The 14456-nt window shown below is 42.3% G+C and overlaps 1 protein-coding gene across 1 annotated transcript; it reads left to right on the plus strand.

Moving 5' to 3' along the window:
- Window positions 1-3107: 3107 nt before the first annotated feature.
- Window positions 3108-13396, plus strand: LOC104501733 (katanin p60 ATPase-containing subunit A-like 1; the record flags this gene model as incomplete). Its single annotated transcript, XM_010145594.1, has 3 exons — window positions 3108-3269; window positions 11941-12101; window positions 13228-13396. Coding segments are annotated over exons 1-3 (492 nt in total), but the record flags the coding sequence as incomplete, so codon positions are not given.
- Window positions 13397-14456: the final 1060 nt, after the last annotated feature.

The following is a 14456-nucleotide window of genomic DNA, read 5'->3' on the forward strand; positions in this document are numbered from 1 at the left end:
GCGAGCATGTGTTTGAGTGCCCTCTGTGCCTTGCCTCCTGCCCATGGGTTGGCCCAGCTTCCACCAGAGACAAGGAGGTTTTCTCCTCCAGTAAGAGGAGCACTCTCCTGGGAGTCAGGGGAGCTGGATGTGAGTGTCAGCCCTCTTATGGCAAAAGGGAACACATGCCTGCAGGGTTGGAACTAACTGTAATAAACACCTACAAAAGATTGCTAAAGTACTGCATTCCCTTTAATGGCTTTTTAGGAACCAAATGCAGCAGTTCCTTAGAAATGTTTTATTTACTCTCTCTTTTTTGCTACATGTGGAGAAAACCTCCAGAGATTTGAGGACTGTTTTCCTTACGGTGACAAGCTGGTTGTGTAGCAGATCCTAACCTGGGTGTATTTGAAGATGGGGCAGTACATTCTGCCCCAGGTGGTGTTTTGTTCATTTAAGTTGACTGCTAACATCTGGTTAGGTGGTAACCTATATTCCATTTCTATCTTTTTATCCGTTTCCAGTGCAATGCAAGTGACAACACTTTTCCCTCTCAGTTTTCATCTTCTCTATTTTAAACTTAAACGGTCTTAATTGCCACAGAGCTAGAGCTGTCCACTGATAATCCTGCCCTTCTTCAGCAGTGAGAGAAAACAAAATTAGGGTCGTTACCCTTTCCACCTTAGTTCTGCCCAGAAGTTTGTATCAATCCATGGAAACGATCCACAAGCTGAAACATCTGGCACAGCACAAGGACAAGTAAGCCTCAATGTGTCTTACTGGTGGAGTGCCAGCCGTGGGGTAGCAGCATGTTCTTGCCATCAAAGTCTTCATCCATGTATGTGGAAGCAGCGTGGCCTGTGGGTTAGGTGAGGGCAGCAGGTTTCTGTGGCTTAATTGCAGGGAGCAGGAGTGAAGAGGTGGTGGAGCAGACCTGGTGTGCAGCTGCAGGCAGCAGTGAGAGTTGCGGAGGCACCCACAAAACAGCCAGCAGTAGCTACCCAAACATGCAGATTTATCACAATCAAAGTTGCCTAGCACTCCGACAGACCGAAGTTAATTACAAGTTGAGATGTCAGTCAGGAATATATTACTACGCAATGAATTCTTAACCTCTAAGGAATACTCGTCAATAAAGATGAACCAAAATACATGTACACTCACAGAAGGGAATATCTCCCACTCAAGGGGACTGAAAACCAAGGGGTCACTTACCTCGGCATGACTCAGGATATCCTGAAGAAATAATTCACTCACCAAAACGGGGGTGAAGGCTTATTCGCTCCCATGTAGTTTGCTTTAACAGTGTACTGATCCAAGGGGAGAGTCCCTGCCTGCACACCTGCTGTTCCGAGGAGGACCAACTCAATTTGGTTCTCTTTTGGGGCTCCATTTATACCCTGACGGAGTTTGAACTGAGGTCATGCTCATTAGTTGGGGCAAAGGCAAGACAAAGGCAGGCTAAGGGGCCTGAGACTGTGAGGAGCCAAGTCATAGCTCAAGTCCTAGAGCTGATATTTATTGTGAGTTTGTGCAAGCCCTGGTCTTTGTCAGGCCCCTTTCAGGGTGGCTGCACCTGCCACAGTAGGACCATCAGTTTGGCACCACTGAGGGCAGAGCATGTGTTTGCTATAGGCAACCTTCATTCCGCCCCCCCTGAACACTACGTGGATATATGTTTGACTTCTTGTCAGAGATTTGAAGGTATAAGATACATCCTCCTTAATTCCATCCTGATCCTATCTTGTCTGTTCTGTGACAACTACTAACGTTTTTGTAACTCACTATGCTGTAAAAGGTTGTTTCTCCCTGCTCTGGTTTCTCTCTCTGCTACCACCTGCTCCTACTGCACACACTCCTGCATCACGGGCTGCCTTCAGCTGTGTAATCTGAACTGTGTGCTGTGCCAGCCCCCAAGCCTGGCTCTCTCCCTGTTTGGCTGTATCCTTCCTTCCCCATTTCTTCTCTACCACCTTGGTCTGGCCAAACCCTCGATGCAGCTAGTGAACAACTCTCCAGAGCTGGCCTCCTCCGCCTTGGCCAGTGCAACTCTCTGCACTGCGTAGCTCTGAATGGTAATTTTTATTTTTGATTTCCAGAGGTTTATATCAGGGCGAATGTCAGGGAATGCCACCCACCCTGAGTGAGAGGACAAAAGAAAGGAATTGGTGCTCTTTTTGTGTGGTAAGGACATAGACTTTGAGTCATGTGGGATTCAGATAAAGGGGCAGGCACTGCTTCAGTCTTGAACCTCAAATACAAACCTACCTGTACAACATAGCTTACTTTTGAATGTGTGGATTAATATTGCTTTCTTGAATGGTTACTGGGAGAAGGTGGACTGTGGGTTTGCCTTTAAGAAATGCTGCAATTTATTACTTGTATAAAAAAGTTAGTAAAATCCGTAAATCATAAATTGTTTTAGGGAGTAGAGAGGGCTGTACTTTGGGAATCACTGTTTTAAGAAATCTTAACTCTGTATTGCTAACTACCATAAATCCCAAAGTGACATACTAAATCTAATGAAAAACTCCGTGTCAGTATGTGGATGTTGGAGTACTTTGAAAGACTATTTGTACAGAATGAGGCTCTCAACTTTGTCTGTAGTGGAGCTGTCATTCAACCATATCATAATCTCATGAGGGGAAAGGCTCTTGAAAGTGCTAAGTGCAGACTTCCCTGATGCTGGTTGGCACATTTAGGCACGTATGTAATACACCGGTATAAAAAGCAACTGAATGCCTCATGTGATCTGTGATTCATGGCTTGGTGGCTGCTAATATATTGTGGTGATCTACAAATTAAAGGTTGGCTTGTTGGGCTCAGTGTGGGCAGAACATTTAATTTTCTTGCATTAATTTAACAGGATTTGGGGCCAAAGGCAGCAAAGAAGTTGTGTTTTTTATCACTATACGAGAGTTACGATTCATGATCTGAGACCTTAGTCTAGTAAAGAGATACTCCAGAGCTAAATGATTGAAAAAGTGGGCCTGAAACAGGGGGTGGAAAGACATAATTCAACCGTGAGAGAAAAAAACAAAACCTAAGTGTCATAGCTAGAAATATTCTACAGCATGTAAAGTTTGTTTTTCTGATGATTATGTTCTTTTTTAGATTTCTGAGTGAAAATGAATTTAGCAGAGATTTGTGATAATGCCAAAAAAGGAAGAGAATATGCACTCCTTGGGAATTATGACTCTTCTATGGTATATTACCAGGGTGTCATCCAGCAAATCCAGAGACATTGCCAGTCTATCAGAGATCCAGCAGTTAAAGGCAAATGGCAACAGGTAGGGTGAAATAAGGTTGCCTTTGTTCTATTACTTGATATTTGAAAAATGTATTGCACTTCCCAAGCTTTTTAAGATGTAGAAGACATATATTTAAGTTTACAACATTTCTTTTACAGTATTTTTTTCATATTTATAGGAAATCAGTTTCTGTGGCATGTTCAGAAGGAATTCTTTCATTCTAATAGAATCAATTTTTTTGTTGTTTTCATTTAGATTGTCTGGCTAATTACTGGTCTGTTTGTGTGTGATTGCATACTTTAGAAAAACTGCTTTGCTGACAACTTCCTTCTGCTATTCTATCTTTTGACCATGTAATGTCCAGTAAACTAAGATGTGAGTGGATGGGTTAGCATCGCTAGAATGGTTGTCTGAGTAGCAGTTAACTCTAATGCTACAGTATGCAAACTTGGATCAGGTTTCTAAAACTCCAGGTAATACTCTTAGCCTGAGTCTTGCACACATGCATCTCCCAGCTAGGCAGAGCACTCTTGAAGCCAAGAAAGTAATCTGCAGGTGAAATGTAAGAACCTTCATTTAGCCCTTTCGGTATATAAGTCTTCCTTACATTTTGTGGTCCAATTTTTCATTGTATAAAATCTGTACCATCAAAAAAAAAATTGGAGGAGAAACATGTAAAGATGTATTCTAGAATAAAGAATTTACGTTGCATAAATATTATGTTTTGAAAGAACATAGCTCCTATGAAAGATAAAATTTTGGAGTAAGTAGCTGAAGAGACGATTCCAATAAGAGTTTTTCTAAATACCATATGTTTAAATGATGTCACTTAAAAACAGAAGCAAATTTTTCCTTTTTATTGCAGCAGGTACTTTGGTTATGGTTTTGTGCTTGAAACATCTGATACTAATGTAGATTGTTTTGTGTAGTAGTAGCTACAACACTGCTAGCAATCCTTTTGTAAAGACAGTACTATTCACAGGTGTTTATCAGAGAACTGTAGAGGTCTGTCTGCTTATTAAGAGCTTGTCTGCAAAGCGTGAATGTGTACAAGCAGCAGTGCTAGTGCCTTGCTTTCCTGGTGATGTGATAAGCTGAATGGTGTATAGGAGACACTCGCATTCAAGTATTAGTATTCAAGCTCTTCCCCTCCCTAAGGCATGCTGATACAAGGTGTTCATGCCCCATGCGTGTCCTTAGTTCCTGTCAAACTTGTAGCTGATGTGAAGGTAGAGCGTGAGGCTTTCCTTGTTCTGCATCTGCATCACTGCTTTGCCCTCACTTCTAGCATTTAGTGTTTCCTCCAATTATATTGATTCTTCCATTAAACTTTTAACGGCTCTTACCTTGTGAAGGTCGCTTCAAGTCTTGTGATGTTGTGTGTTGTTTGAACTGCTTCAGAGAAGTTTGTGCTCCATGGAATGCGTGTTGTACAATGGAAACAAGCCTCAAGTTAAAAAGGACCATTAACACAGTTTCCAGGATTATTCCCTGGAGAAGTCAGCTGGCTCCTTAACAAAGGATCTGAAATTGCCACCTTCTCAGAAATTATCCCTTTTAGGTAAAAACAGAATGGTTCTGATGGTGTCCTGTAAACGCTTTAGAGAACTGTCCCCAGAAAGATCAGCAGCAGGTGGGGTAGTGTCTGTCATGCTGTGTGCTCATGCTAATTCTGAAACTTCCCAATACAGTGGTGGCAGATGAGCTTTGTCAGAGTAGCGCTTTGCCATCACTGGTGCCAGTCTTGGCTCTAGGAGCAAACAACAGAAAGTAAGAAGCATGATTAAAAAAAGGAAGTGCTTCATCCCAAGCTATTTGCCTTCTCATTTGTTTATGGGACTATCTGGAGGACTGGGAACAAAACTGTACAGCCCTGAGAGCAAATGATGCAACCCTGGAACCACTACATTTTCCATACCTGCACCTAAATGGTTTATTGAGACCTACAGAGGCAGAGCTGCTTTCCTACCCACTCTTGACAAATAATTGTGCTTTCTTACTCCTTGAGACTAAGAGGGAGTCAGATGATCTGGATGTTAGCTCTGCTCTCCAGCTCCAACAGCAGCTGCATCCAAACTGTCAGTCACATTCAGTAGCTGTCTGACAGACAGCCTGTTCTGAAAAAAAATTAAGCTAAAAGTTGGATCACAAGATACAGTGATCATTTACAATATTAAAATAACACTTACTCTTTTTAGGTCATTCTCATAAAGGAGTTGTGCCATGCACATTAGTAAGTTTAGCAAAACTCAGGTCTAACCCACTTGGTACTAGTAATATGCAGAAACAGGAGATTCCCATACCTGTATGGGAATACATGCAAGTGGCACAGGAGGCAAAGCAACCCTTAAGTCATGGGTAAGGGCATGAGTGCAATTGATTTTTTTCATGAAATTCTGTCTCCTATGGTGTATGGATCTGGCCTGTTCTTTAGGTTCTTCAGTTTCTCCATCCTCTGAGAAATCTTAGGAGGGTGATACCACTGGTACCTTTTGGAGGTGGAGTTTAGCAATCTCTAGCAGACACTGGATACGCAGAACTTGTACTGTTGGGAGTGGTCCATAGTGTGAATGTCCATGTAGGTAAGTGTTCAAAGGAGAGGATTGTGACTTAAACTAGTTCTTCTTTGAGATGTACTGTCTGAATGCACATTCACAATCTCAAACCTCCTGAAGGAGTCCTGGGACACCAGCGCTGAGGTGATCTGGCAGTATGAAGCATGCCCTTCCTGTCTGTACGTTTTGTGTGCAGGGCATGAGCAGGGTGTTTGTCCTACTGGTACTTCTGATGCAGTGAACTCAGTTTCAAGTGTTCATGTACATGCTCCCTCATAAAATAGGAACGTTCATATGACTAACATCCCAAAGAATAGTTTAGAGCTGTGGCTCTGCAGCTGACCAACTTATACCTGTTACATGAACCGTTGTTCTCCCTGTCTGGTCACTTCTCTAGAGTGAGTGTTCCACCCTGAGCAGATACCTCACACTAGGTGGATCTGTTTTGTGGCCCTGTATACTACACAAGATTTTCCCAGCAGTTCACCGAGCAATGTAGAGCACAAGTAAACCAGAACTAGTTGGGATTTTAGGTCAGACTCCCAGATACTTTTGATCTACCTCTCTTTGCTTAGCTGTCATTGTTTTCAAATTTCTACAGATTGGTCTGGACAGAATGATATTCTGTGCAAATATTTGGTGGCTTGTACTTCATGTTACACACAGTCAGACGGCTTCAGCTTTGCAGTTGGGCATCTTGATTTCAAGGGTTCCTTGTGCTTGCTGCTGATAGGAGAAGGAGGAATGTGAACACATATCATCTGCTGCCCTGGGAACAACTTGATGCAATACTTCTGGTACTTCAAAATCAGTGCTGGCTGGGGGAGACAGATTGTATTAGTAGTCTGGCTCAAGCTGCAGATCTTGCAGGAAGGGCAAAAGATGTGTTCTGAAGGGTCCACCAAAGCAGCAATGTGACAACATAAGAATTCCTTGGACCTTTTGGAAAATTCATTGTCATTGATCATCTGATAACCAGCTTGGCTTGGGGATACCAAGGGTGACCTGCTCTTGAGACCCTTGTTTGTTTTGCATCCAGGGAGTTCCCAGCTTGCCTTTGACTGCCTGAGTGTAGCTCCATTCTTACACTCATTTCTAGGCCTCTGAGCATATTTGAAAACATATATTTTATGTTGCGCTTTGAGGCTTGGCTGACATGTAAGGGTATTCATCCAGGTAAATGCAGGCTGGGACCGGAAAGATTAAAAATCAGAAGCAACTCATTATTTTTTCTACTTAACAACAGTAAAAGGTAGGTTTACTCTTATGACTGCTACTGTGAACTTTACTTGTGTTGACATTCCCCCTGTTTACTCTGAGAGAATTGCTTGGCTGTTGCCATCTTAGTTCTAGACAGCTGGCTTGTAGGAAAGAGCTGCTTCAGTGACAGTTCAGCAGCTGCAAAATGACAGCAGAGTGTCCCCCCGGGATATAGCTCTAGCTTATGACAAGGCCAGCGGCTGTCAAGTAAAACCTGCTGCATGTTCTAACCCTGTGCTTTGTGTGGCACGATATCTGAGACCACAGAAGCTTCAGCTGGAGCCGAGGCAGGAGTTCAGTGATTCTCAGAGTGTTTGGAGCAGCCAGCCAGTCACCCTTACTGACCATGGTCACTGGAGCAGGTGGTTAGGGGCACTGTATTCTTGCTTAAAGAATAACATATGATTTTTACTTTTTTTTTAATTGTAAACACATTTCAGTCAATCTGTATTTATGTTGGTTTTGCTTCATGCCTGTTTTATTAACACTTCACAGGTTACTCCAATAAGGAATATTCTGCAGGTAACTCATGAAGAACTGTGATTACAGGAGCTATACTTTGACTCCATGGGATCAGGCTGGGTTACAGGGCATCTGTTTGGTATGGTTTAGGGAATTGCTATTTTCATTTTTTAAAATGGAGCTTGTTGAATAATTAACACTAATTGCAAGCAGTAATTTCAGGTTTGGAAAACACTTTTACAGAAACCTGATTGGTTTTGTTCCATTTCATGTTCCAGCATGAAATAATTAAAGAAACACAAACCTACACATTATTTGTATTTACCACGGTACAAGTACTCGTATTTATTACTGTGGCAAGTTGTGTAGAAGTAAAAGCTCTAGCATAGCAAAAAAAAGCTGATGATGCCAAAGGTAAAACTGTTGCCAGATTGTGAAATACAGAGGAACTACCTGAAATGGATTTTGGAACTACCACTAAGAAAGAGTGAATTCAACTCCTGGTCACTGTGTTTTATACCCATGTGTTAGGATGTGTTTTTTGCTTGGTAACTGTAAATCCTTAGGGCTGGAATGTCAGAATGAAGCTGTGGAGCCACCCTCTGGGCTGAAAGGCTATTTATTGGGTTTTCCACCATCACCCAGTGCCCATAATGCTGCTCCTGTGGAGGCAGTGAGGTGGCCGGTAGGAGTGGCTGGTGTACCGGAGGGTGGCTCTGGGGAGCAAGCAGTTTCACGAGGTCGCCGAACCCACTTCACATCCTGCCATGCCCAGAGAGGCCAAGCTCCTCCCCATCTTGTCTTTCCTCCAGCTGCACAAGCTTCTCTGCCTCCTCTGCGCTCTGCCATTCTTTGTCCTGGGATCCACCTCTTCACAGGGTAGCGAGCCAGTGCAGCTTGCTAACCCAGCAAAAGTGTCCTTTACTTTCTTTTTATCGTCCTAGGCTAATTTTCTGCCACTTTACCAAGCTGGGTTACTGTCCTGAGATGCCAGAATTGAATCCAGAAAAGCAGCATCAGAGTGTGGTTGGGGAAGAAAAGTGAGGAGTAGCAAGATCTTCCTATTTGGCAGTGGCACACTGCTAACTTGGCCCGTGCAACCTCTGTAAGTGGTTAAACATGAATAAACGAAAGGAATTATTCAGGTTCTCTCTACAAACTGAGCTGGAGCCCCCTGAGGGCTCTGGCACCCTAGGGAAAGGTGTGACAGGGAGCAGAGAGACTGGGTGAGTCCAGACCAGTGATTTTCCTGTTTGCAGCCATCTAAGGTTGCTTTAGAGTAGCATTGATCCTTCAAAGATCTGATCACTCGGTCACCTCCGTAATTATGGCACAGCCCTTCTTGGCTCGCTTCTAGGTTGTTTCTCAGCTGCAAGAAACTTTCTACACCTGTTTCATCTGACTTGGTTTCTTTAAGGCCTCTAGGAATTTATCAGCTGGCTTTCCTTTGTGGTCCTGTTATTTGAGTACACTGAGAGTATTTGCTGGTGGGTTTGCCAGGTGCTAACTAAGCAATAAAGTGTATTTCAGAATTTGGTCTGCTCAGGTCTGGCTAAGAGATGGCCAGCAGTTGTTAGTCTGTTTTCAGCTTCCAAGGCATCAAAGGCTTACTTTCTCTTCGTTTTCAGATACCATCCTCCTCGCTGGTCCAGAGAACTGAATGACAATACTCCAGCCTCCAGTGTTAACAAGTTGTTTTCCACCAACTTTTCTACATGTGTTGGAAGGTTGATAGGAAGAATCCTATCTGTTTCCCTGGACCACTGGAGTAGGAAGCGGCTGTCTCTTGTGGGGCAGTGCCCTGGGGGATTTACACTGAATCATTCCTTCGTACCTCACAGGAGCTGTTTGGCTGGATTTGTTTTTGGACAGAAGGGATGTGTGTTAGACAGTTTGAAGGAACCAAGTTAGTAATCAATCACATTTGTAACTCAGCTGGAAGTTCTTGCGCTGGGAGGTGCGTCTGCTAGTTGTGTGATGAGAAAGCAAAGAGAGCAAAGGAGGGCAAGGAGGGGTGGCATGTCAAGTATTGACTGTCTACCAGAGCAATCCTGCCTGAGCTGGATGTCCTGTGTTTTTGGAAAGCTGCAGCTACCCCATCTGGAACAAGCAAGGAGGCTGCTTTGTCCTGCAAAATTATCAAGTTTTTCCCGTACCTAAGGCTCCATTTGTACAGATACATGTACAACCCCTGGTGAAGTAAATGCAGTGTTGCAAGAGTGATGTGGGGCCTGCTGAAATCCCCTGTTTTGTGCTTGTGAAAAAATTCCTGGAAAATCTTAGAGCAGAGCGATACCTAGCTGTGGGATGTACCTGGTAGTATTTTAGGAGAACTGTAGCTTTCAGAAAGAGGTGGTGGATATTTGTTACTTTGTGCTGATCATTTAATCTCCATACCCAGCAATTGGTTATGTCAGATAGCATTTTCTGTCCACACACAAAGTGGGGGGCTGCTGCGGCTGCTGTTTTGAATATGTAGAGCAGAGTGGGTGAGGAAAGATGCTGTTCTGAGAAGGAAGTTGAGAGTGTGAGAGAGAAATGGGATGAGCAGGTGAAAGCAGGCTGTAAGAGGCGTACTTCTGAATGCGTGCTGACAAAGCACTGCACCCTGCACACACGGTATAGCTGGTTCCTATCCTGGTTCCTATCGTGGTTCCTTTCCAAGCACACAAGGAGATGGGAAGATCTCAGGCTAGTGGCCACATCTTTTCACCAGTAAGCTCCATTAGGAAGACCAGTCACAAGACGTGATGCTGTTTAGTAGTAGTTCCCTGATCTGCTGTTGCTCTGTTTATAACCTCTGCAGACAGGCTGGATGTGCAGACTTCCATTCTCCTGAGTCTCTCAATTACCTGGAATCTGCTCAGGGTATGCACAGCAAAGAGAGTTGATTTCAGGCAACGTAGTTGACATCTGTTGATAGTGTCCTCAGTTGCTTTCCTCTGTTTGCCACAAAGTGAAGCCTGGTTGAAGCCTTCCCAGGCAATATTTTTCCCAGCTTTTTTTCACATGGGCATATGACATGGCTTGGCTTTCCTTGGCTTTCTTGTAAGCTGCCTTCAGATCCTGTCATTTGATGCAGCCTTGCAGTGTATGTGGTTGTAGCCTCACTTAGTAGCATGCCTGATGGCAGCCTGCAGCTATCCTCACTGTAGTGTTTCTTCACAGAGCTTTTCAAGCCTTTGTGCCTTGCCAGTGGATGGAAAGGTTCAGGATGTCTCTAACTCCAGCTGCGAGCCTCTAACAGGCAAGACTGACACTGGCCTAAGGCAATCTAGCTGCAGAGTGCTAATACTGAATTCCAGGCATTTCCACAGCAATGCATGAGTTAGTTTTAGCCAATACTTCAGTGAAGAGGTGACATCTGGGTGTTATGACCCTTTAGCAGGTAAAAACCAGAGTAAGCATGGAGGTCGATCCCACAGGATGGAAAGCATCATTGAGTGATAGGGGAGAACTGCTAAGATGCAGTACAAGGGCACACAGGTGAATCCCAGCACGTCTTAAGCTAATGCACGGAAAGCTTATGCTTCTGAGCAATAAAGTACAACGCAGTATTTGGATGCTGGTGTGTACTAAGAACTGGTGACCTTAGCATGCAAAACTTGAGCTTGTAACAAGCCACATAACTTAAAACTTAGCAAATATCTACAGAGATTTTATTTTTCCTAGGCTTCATGGAAGAAAATTTAAATCAAGAAATATCAAGTAAATAATCTTGAAATTCTTGCGGTAGACCTAATTCCATGACTAGTGGCAATGGGAACTTCAAGTATAAAATTCAGCTGCATAGTTCTGCAACCTGTTTTCTTTTTGAGATACAATTTCTTCTCATTTTTATTTCACTTAATTTATCATTTGAATTTAAGCTATACAGTGTTAAAGTTCGCATTTTCTGTTCTAACCTTTGCAGCCCACCAAAGAATTGGCTTGTGCTTTGACTGTATGATGATGTTGTTCCCCTCACAAAGTTAATTTTGTAATATTGTATTTTAATGATTTAGCCAGTTTTATAATTAGGAGCTTGGAGATGGTAATCAGGTAAGTTTTTTTTATGCCAGAATAGTAGCAAATATATTAAAGATCTGCCAACAGCACCCTTACTAGAATAAACGTGTGTCTGTGTGTGCATACATGTCAACACGCACACATAAATCTAAGCATCAGCACAAGTTACGGAAGAGTGATCTCTGTGTTAGCAATCATGTCTGGTCCTGACATTGACAACAGGAAGATGAACTCAACAGAGAATCAATTGTTTATCCTGTTGTTAAAGATCTATTGTCACCCTGATGTGTCTGGGATTTGTGAATGGAAAGGCTTGGAAGTCCCTGCTTTTGAGGGTAGCGTATGTTTTGAGGTACTTTCTATGGTTTCAAAAAAGAAAAAGGTTGAATTGTAACAATTTTAAAATACTGTATGTATTCCTCAAGGTTCGACAAGAATTAGTTGAAGAATATGAACAAGTTAAGAGCATTGTCAACACTTTAGAGAGTTTTAAAATGGACAGACCTGCAGATATCCCTGTATCCTGTCAAGATGAGCCTTTCAGAGATCCCGCTGTTTGGCCGCCTCCTGTCCCAGCTGAACACAGGTAATGAGAGGCTCAAGCAGAGTGGATGGAATAAAGTTGGGCTGCCATAATTTTGTGTTCTTTTTGTAACGTGAACACCACATTTAATGTCTCCCTTAGTAATTTGTAATAAAGAATAAATATAATTCATTGAGAAAAAAAAAGTAATTAAACTACAGCTGAAGGTCTAAAGAAAGTAATTCCTATATTCTGGTAAGAGTGACTAGCTAAGTGCCTGAAACTAGAGTCTGCTGGAGAGGTAAGTGGGCTTTTGGTGACAGTTACCTTTCTCATGTGCAGGGAGAAATCTTTGACATTTCAGTTTTTTTAAGCAGTTGGATTCATTGATGGCTGAGGAGCTGCTAAGCAGCTGGAACTGAAGGACTTGTTGATCACATTAATTAAGGTTGGGTGACATTCCTGGACATTTATTTTAGTTCTACACTTCAAGTCCAATCCCTAGAGCAAAATGACTGTGACACCTCATCTTAAAACCAAGTTCCTCCTTCTGCCTCTGCTGATTTCTCTGACATCGTGGGTGATGCACATAAGTACAGGTTGTTGCAACTCAGCTCTGTTTGCTTTTGCTTTCTAGGCAATTTTTATGTTTTGACATTTTCACACAGGGGAATGAAGTCAGAGGTAGGAAGATTGTTTTGTTTTAAAATTCTCCTTCCTCTGTTTTGGGGCCTGTCAAAGCTGTAAGCCAGATTTATTTATTTATTTATTTATTTAAACCAGGAATGTCATCTGGTTGTGTAAAACTTGTGCATATGCATTTAGCCTAATATAATCTCCTGATTTGCAGTCAGAGGAAACTACAGTTGGAAGGCTTCTACTACATTGTTTCCTCTTTTATTACATGTCTGTTGGTTTGCTCTAAGATTGGTTAGGTGTACTGATCTAATAGTACTGTTTATTTTCTTTTTCTTCCACTGTTGAAATTTTTTTTCCATTTTGTAATTTTTTCAGACAGAACCAGAAATATGTTGCTGGATTTGCAGATACAGGGCAAAAAGATGTAGGGGCTTGTCAGCTTCATTGATAGTGCATTAAGGAAATTAATGAAATATTAGAATCCTTCCTTCTTAATGGTGCTCTTTTTCCACTGTTTTAGCATGGTTTTGTTGTGATTGCTTCTTGTTAGGGCTCCACCTCAGATTAAACGTCCCAACCGAGAAGTAAAACCTTTGAGGAAAGAATCGCCAGGACAGCAGCCCCGTGGGCCTGCGGGCAGAGCACACGCGGTATCCAAGGGTGAGAAGCCTGCAGGCAGCCGCGAAAGGGAATCTAGAGCTAGAGGGAGAGATGACAAGGTAAGAAGTGGGAAAAAAACATGGCCAGGAAGGAGTTAGGATGCAGCAGGTGGCAAAGGGAAGCATTCTTAGTTTTAGTTACTTAATACAGATAATGATAAAAAGCCACAATCATGCCGTGCAAGAAAATTTGGTGCTTTCCTCTCGCCTCATGGACAAAGCATGTATCAGGGGTGTATTTATTAATAATGACACCAGTTAAGGAAAGTTCTGTCGTGTTTTCTCTCTCTTGATTTGAGAAGATATTTTTGATAGGGCGGAAGCATTGTGGCCTCCTGCCAGGGGTGTCGTCTTTTGTAATGACTTTCATTAAAAAGTGCAAAGGTGAGACCAGTGCCCTTTTCTTGACTTTAGGCATTATGAATGGAGTTCTACAGTACCATTGCCTCTGCCATACCATAGTAGGATCTAGGTGTGCCTAGAAGTCCAGCACAGTTCTGTAAATGCTAGGTAAATGCTAGGTAAATCTGTGCCAAATTACTTAAAGTTACATATTTGAAAATAATGTGAGGGAGACATTGTAAATATAATTTTCTTTAGTTTATGAAAAGGGGGTTATATTTATTGTAGTGTTTAGGAAGATGGTACTTGAAAAGGCTTTGTTTTAAAATTTTTTTAAAAGAAATAAATAATTAGAATAAGTTGGAGATTCTTTCCTCTGAAGACCCATGAAAAAGAAGCAGTCTAAAGTGAAAGAAAAGGAGAAGCAGTGATTCACTATCAAGTAGTGATGTCAAAGGCAGGCCTGTTTTGTGGCTGAAAAAAAATGATTGTGTGCAAACTGCTGTTTCTGAGACACTTGCATTTTAAAATTTAACTGTGGAGTCAGTGCCAGGAACCCAAGGAATCTGTAATATAAATGATAAAAGTTGGGAGTTTACTTTCCTGACAGAGACATAAGAAGCCCCTGCCCATGGGGCCACACAGATTTGTGCAGGTCTTGACAGATGAATAAGGAAAATACTTAGGCCAGTTTTCTTCCACATGAATTTGTTTAGTTCTTTTGTGGCCTTTCTATTACAAGTTGCTTATTTACAGTGGAAAAAGAACTCAAAGATAC

This window comes from Buceros rhinoceros, unplaced genomic scaffold, assembly GCF_000710305.1.
Source record: "Buceros rhinoceros silvestris isolate BGI_N320 unplaced genomic scaffold, ASM71030v1 scaffold29390, whole genome shotgun sequence".
Taxonomy (NCBI): domain Eukaryota; kingdom Metazoa; phylum Chordata; class Aves; order Bucerotiformes; family Bucerotidae; genus Buceros; species Buceros rhinoceros.